General features: G+C 40.9%; 1 protein-coding gene across 1 annotated transcript in view; it reads left to right on the top strand.

Moving 5' to 3' along the window:
* Positions 1–4,463: 4,463 nt before the first annotated feature.
* PEX5L (peroxisomal biogenesis factor 5 like) overlaps positions 4,464–6,000 on the top strand; it is a 233,306-nt gene continuing 231,769 nt past the window's right edge. Inside the window, exon 1 of the mRNA XM_055308156.1 lies at positions 4,464–4,716. Within this exon, the coding sequence (XP_055164131.1) occupies positions 4,696–4,716 (21 nt within the window). The 5' untranslated portion in view covers positions 4,464–4,695. The remainder of the gene's footprint in view (positions 4,717–6,000) is intronic.

Below are 6,000 nucleotides of genomic sequence, written 5' to 3'. Positions count from 1 at the left end.
TGATGTTTTAAAATCTACAACATACTGACATCATCATTATTACTCAGCTTTTTAAGAGATTTAATAAATCCTGAATTTTCAATAACCATTTAAAATGCAGGAGGATTCATTTGTTAATAAAATTTAACTTGATCAATACAAAATATATTTTGCCTCTGCTCAACTCTTTAGTTTAATTATAATAATTAAACCTGAAAGCAGTATTAGCACATTTCTTGCTGTAAGAAAACTAAGTGTGTTGTGATTTTACATCACGTCCTCTGGCCACTCAAAATACAGTAAGATTATCTTATAAATAGAAGGGAATATGCATTGCGCTTTTCTCTTGGTACAGATGTTGCTCATGTGCTATCATTGCAAAAGGCAAGAGCTAGCTTTGCCACATATTTACATGAATAAATAAACCATCTAGGCAACAGTTGTTGCTCAAATTTGATGGTAATACAAAGCTCTTCAGGATCTTGTTAAAATGTGGATTCTAAAAATAAAAAAATAAAATAAATAAAATAAATAAAATAAAATGTGGATTCTGATTCCGTAAGTCATGGATGGGACCTGAGAGTCAGCATTTCTAATAAGCTCCCAGGACACTGATGCTGCTGGTCAGTAGATCACACTTTGATTATGAAGGGTCTTTACACTTAAAATGAGAAATATTTTCTGAAACCAGTATCTGGTATTAAGTCATGCCCATTTTAGGTTGCAAAACAACAATGTGAAAGGAATGAGCTATGGATTATCTTACTTTTCCTCAGATGCCTTAATAATATGAATTATTTTGAGTTTACCTGGGCAATCATAATCCAGCCACTTATAAGTCAGACTGTTACTGATGGTCATATTACTGCCAATGAATTGTGTACCTGTGTGCAGGTCTGGTTAGAAAAGATTCGTTAATAGCCAGTCCTTGCACGGTGTATACAGAGACTCTTCTTTTGCTTCCCCTATAATAGATGTAATTGTTTGAGTTTGACACATATTACCAATTCATCTTCAAAGTTGTTTTTCCCATGATTCCAATCTGTAATATGAAAACTAGAAAATACTGTGAAGGGTCAAATAAAGCATTTAGATGTTTGGCAGTGTTTTCCATTTTTATTCTAGTATCAGAGAAGCAGACACATAGCTCTTGCCACTTGCCTTTGTTCCAAAAGAACCACACCTTTTCCAAACTACTGCATCTCTGATTTGTTTGCCTTATGCCAGTTTACCTTAATGATTTCCTGGGGAGAACAGAAATTACACAAAGAGATGCTTTCTCACCATTACTGAAGTTAGATAATAGAGAAAGTTATGCACATTTTCTCCTTTTAAGCTCTTTTAAAAACAACCTATTTGCAATTTTCAAAAAAGATTTCTACAAATATATTATGGTTCAGCCTTTTGTTATGTGTATCATAAAATCCTTAGGGTTCACCAGAATACAGTTCATACCTGTTTTATCCTATGGATTTTTCTATTCGTCTATCTATTTGCACATGAAAAGTTTCTTTTTGCAACAAAACATCATATTACTTGAGCTAAAATGCTAGATTTGGATGGCGGGTTTTGGTCTAGCCAAATGAGATGTATAAATTGCTAGATGGTTCTGTGAATCAAAAGTATCTTAAGATACTGACATTTGAATTAATAGTCAGCCAAATGTGTTTTGCTCACAAAGCTTTTATTTATAGGCTTTGAAGGAAGTATTTGTGCTATAGAAAAGATTAAAGTTCAAAACTGAAGGGGAAATGTTTGACTAGAAGAGGTTAGATATAAACTTTTAAATAGGGGAAATGGGAAATTGTGGAATCTCTGTAAAGGTTTGTTTGTTTGTTTGTTTATGAAAGGTCTAGATAAATTTATCTTTCTAGGGTGGTCAAATGTTCTCCTGTCCAGAAGCTGGACTATGGGTTCAATGAAGATAGAGACCACACTTGTATTATTCAACAACGTATTTCAGCACTTGGCACAGCACTCCCATGTACTAAGTTCTTAATAAATAAAGATGAAGACAGGGGTGTCTTCACAGATGCACTTTCATTCCTGGGATTTTCTGAATGTAGGGAGCAACTAAATGAGTTACTTAAGTTTTAAAAATGATAAATTGAATTTTATCTTCAGCTCTAGATAGTGGCCATGCTGGTCCAAATGCTTTTATGGTTGATGGCTCCTTGAATCTGCCATTAGATAATGGAAAGCTTATTATGGATTGGAAAAGTTCGGCCCCACTGTCGCTTCATAGAATTCTAGCACTTTCAAATCAAACAGTAGAATTTCCCCCAAGATTTTCATACCAATATGCTAGCATTTCACAATAAACATTCCCCCTCTTTTAAATTTGTACAGCTTGACATCTCATGGAATGATCAGTCATCTTTTCTGGACTGGAAAAAAGTCTGTGTATATACTCATATATGGTGATTTATAATTTATAACTCCCTTTGCATGCATTCAGTCCTCAGCAGACCTGTGCAGTAGGCTGAGCAGATATTTGCTTTACGTCAAAACTGAGAAAATAGAAAATTAGTAGACTTGTTCAAAAGATCAGTGAGGTAGTAAGATGGAATTACCACTTCTGCCTGCTGACTCCTATTCCAGTGCTCTGCCCTATAAAGGACAATAAAACAAAAATGGGTGGTACCTTACAGTTTTTCTATGAACATATCTCAATTTTCAGGATAAAACAATGAATTTATTATGCAAGGTTTGGATGTGGAGAAGCTGAAATCTAAAGAAGGCAAAGGAAATTTTCCAAGGTTAACTACTGGTGAAATCTAATAGGAATCCATATCTCCTGCCTTTGTAAGTCTTACTCATTTTGTGGTTGGTTGGTTGGATGGTCAGTCCATTGTTTTAGGACCACGGATGTACTGAATTAGATTAATCATTTCTTTGAGTCATTTCACCCTTTCCTCACTAGTCCATGCATAGTTCTGTTTTATTTAGTCATATAGCAATTTTTATAGAGTAATAATACATATCCTCAAATCACCAGCCAACCTAATAGCTAAGACATTGACAATTAACCTTCATGTAAAATGCTTCCCCATCTCTTTCCCTGCCTCTCTTCACCCAATATTACCAACATTCTGGATACTATATTCATTCTCCTACTGCTTTCCTTATTATATTGTTATATATGTTATATATTTATGTTCCTAGGGAGCTGATATACTTTTTTAACTTTTTGAAATGTATATCATGCTATACGCACTATTGGGGGGATTGTATCATGCTGTATATGCCTTGGAGGGCATGTTGTAGTGAAATGGAGATCTTATTACCAACAAAGCTATGTAATCATATACATTTATGCCAGCACATGGTGTGTGTATATGTATACACATTGATAACGTGAAGACTATGGAACTATCCAGTCTCTATTTTTTTTAAAAGATTTTATTTATTTATTCATGAAAGACACAGAGAGAGAGAGAGAAGCAGAGACACAGGCAGAGGGAGAAGCGGGCTCCATGCAGGGAGCCCGACATGTGGGACTCGATCGATCCCGGGACTCCAGGATCACGCCCTGGGCCAAAGGCAGGGGCTAAACCGCTGAGCCACCCAGGGATCCCCCTATCCAGTCTCTTTAACTTGGGACATATCTAAATGCACTCTACCTATATATTCTATAGTAACGACCTATTCATTCAACAAATATTTTTAGAGGACCCACCCTGTGGCAGGAGGTACAATATTATTCTGATACATCCGTGCAAAATCAGATACACTCCTCTCCCCAAATATCCCTGGGCTCGTGGAAATAACGTTGCCTATATAGAGACAGACAATAAATGAAATACGTAAAACATACAGGATGCTAGATGATGTTAAGTGCTACGGAGAAAAATCATGGAAGGCCTGGGGTTTGGGGATTTTAAATGCAACGCTCAGCAATGAATGGAGGGTGGGGTGAGTGGGGAGTCTTTGTTCACGGAATGGCACGGAGGTAACTTGTGAGAACTGCATCAGAAGTAAACTCTTCGGAAGCCCCCACGCTCCGCCTCTTATGTCTGTAGGATGCCAGGCTCAGGCGGTATCGATGGCCCCCGGAGAGACCGAGCGTTTTCCTCCCACTTTTCTCGCCTCTGACCGGCCGCTGCGGGCATCTCCGTGGCGGCCGCGGCCGCACCTGCACCTGCACGCCCTGCGCGACCCCCGCCCGCGGGCACTTTGCCGCCGCGAGCGCGCACCGCCTCCGGGCCGCTCCCGGGTCCGCCGGGGACGCGCGCGCGCGCCGGGCCCGCGGCCTCTCGGCAGGGACGCGGCCGGGAGGGCGGCGCGCGCCCGGCTCGGCAGCTGCGGCGGCGGCTGGTGTGGGCGCTCACGTCAGGGTAGGGAGGAAGGAGGGGGTTAGCGACGAAGATAGTGAGAGAGGCATGAGGCAGCCCGTCAGGAAGCGAGAAAGAGTTGGGTGGAGAAGCGGGGAGTTTTAGAGGCGCCCGGCGGAGCAGGACCTGCGCCTGCGGGAGAGCGTGGCCGCCGGGGCTCCTCGGCTCCTCCGCGCGCTCCCCGGTGTCCGCCTTCAGCACCCCGAGCGGAGAACAGTTCCCGGCAGCCCGCAGAGCGGCGGGGCTGCCCGGAGCCTCCCCGCCCCGGCCCTGGGGCACGCCTGACCACGGTGCGCGCCGCCTTCTCGCCTCCGTTGGTGTGCAAGTAAACACGGGGAGAGCATCCGGCGGCCTCAGGGAGCCCTGAAGAAGCCCAAGCAGAATGTACCAGGGACACATGCAGGTAAGACATTGCCTTCGAACCGGCAAGAAATCTTGGGGGTAATTTAAGAGCAAGGTGGTTCACTAAGTTACTGTGGTCAAGCGCTTGCCTTCGCGCAGTTCAACAAGTGAAGTGGTGCAACATGACCATGACCTTTCTGTCCGGTGCCATGGCTGAAACTAGACAGGTTTGTGAGGGTGGGAGAAGGGGGGGGAGACCTCGGAACTTCCACGGGGAAAGTTTGTTTTCTGTGCATTCCCCGAGCCTGTTTCTTTAAACAAGATCAAGGGATCCAAACAGAGGAAACCTGGAGATGACTCTGTTTCCGTTGTAATCCTATTGATGCAACTCGGCATGTATGTCAGCTGAAGGGCAAACAATAATTGGAAAGACAAAGCTTTGCTTCAATCATCTGCAAAGGTTTCTTGACAGTTAGAATACTTTACCTATTTTGTATTATTTTCTAAAGTGATTTTTTTTTTTAAATGGTCTGTGCTGTATTTTCCCTCTTCAGATAGTGGGACATTGTCACCTATCCCTACAGTCACAGGATGACTTGGGAGGTTGAATTTCAAACATATGTCCAAGAGGCTCTAATGTTTTTCAGGGGAGGTGCTGCCTCTGGTTATTAATGCTCCTCTGAGCTAAGCCTCTGCTTCTCTCAGATGCACTCTACTCTCCTGGGAAAAATTATTTTAACCTTGACTCCAGTTCTCATTCACATGGTTGGTTCTTCCTTATAAAAGCAGGTGTATGCTTTGGGGGAAAAAAACAAAATACTAACTCAGCTTCCTAAAGTGTGAACTGAGCTTTTTTTTTTTTTTTCCTGTTCCTAAATGCTGTAGTCATCAGGTTTGATGTTGGAGCTTCCTTTCCATCCCAAAGATGATCAAATATAGTCATCATATGTGGTGTCTTCACACTAGTGTGTAACATGTGTGAATATTGACAATTTTGCTTCTGTGTCATTGGAGCAATTGAAAATAGATAAATATATTATTGCATTTACGAATTAGTATTACCAAATATTTATTTTCTAAATCTGTGAGGAAATTCTTTTAGACTATAATTTACTTTTATATAAAATGGTATTAATCAATTTCATAAGTTTTGTAAGATTTCTGAATCAGAAATAAGTACTATCAGAATTCCAAAAGCATTTCCCATATTACTGACACCATCCTGTTTTGAAAATTATTAATGGACCTCTATAACAGTTGATGGATAATAATTAGTCACCAAGGTATATTTCTAGATATATATAATAGATGTGGTCTGCATGTTTCTTATTAAAACTACATTAAT

This window comes from Nyctereutes procyonoides, unplaced genomic scaffold, assembly GCF_905146905.1.
Source record: "Nyctereutes procyonoides isolate TBG_1078 unplaced genomic scaffold, NYPRO_anot_genome, whole genome shotgun sequence".
Taxonomy (NCBI): Eukaryota; Metazoa; Chordata; class Mammalia; order Carnivora; family Canidae; genus Nyctereutes; species Nyctereutes procyonoides.
This window is presented reverse-complemented; position numbering and strand designations above follow the sequence as displayed.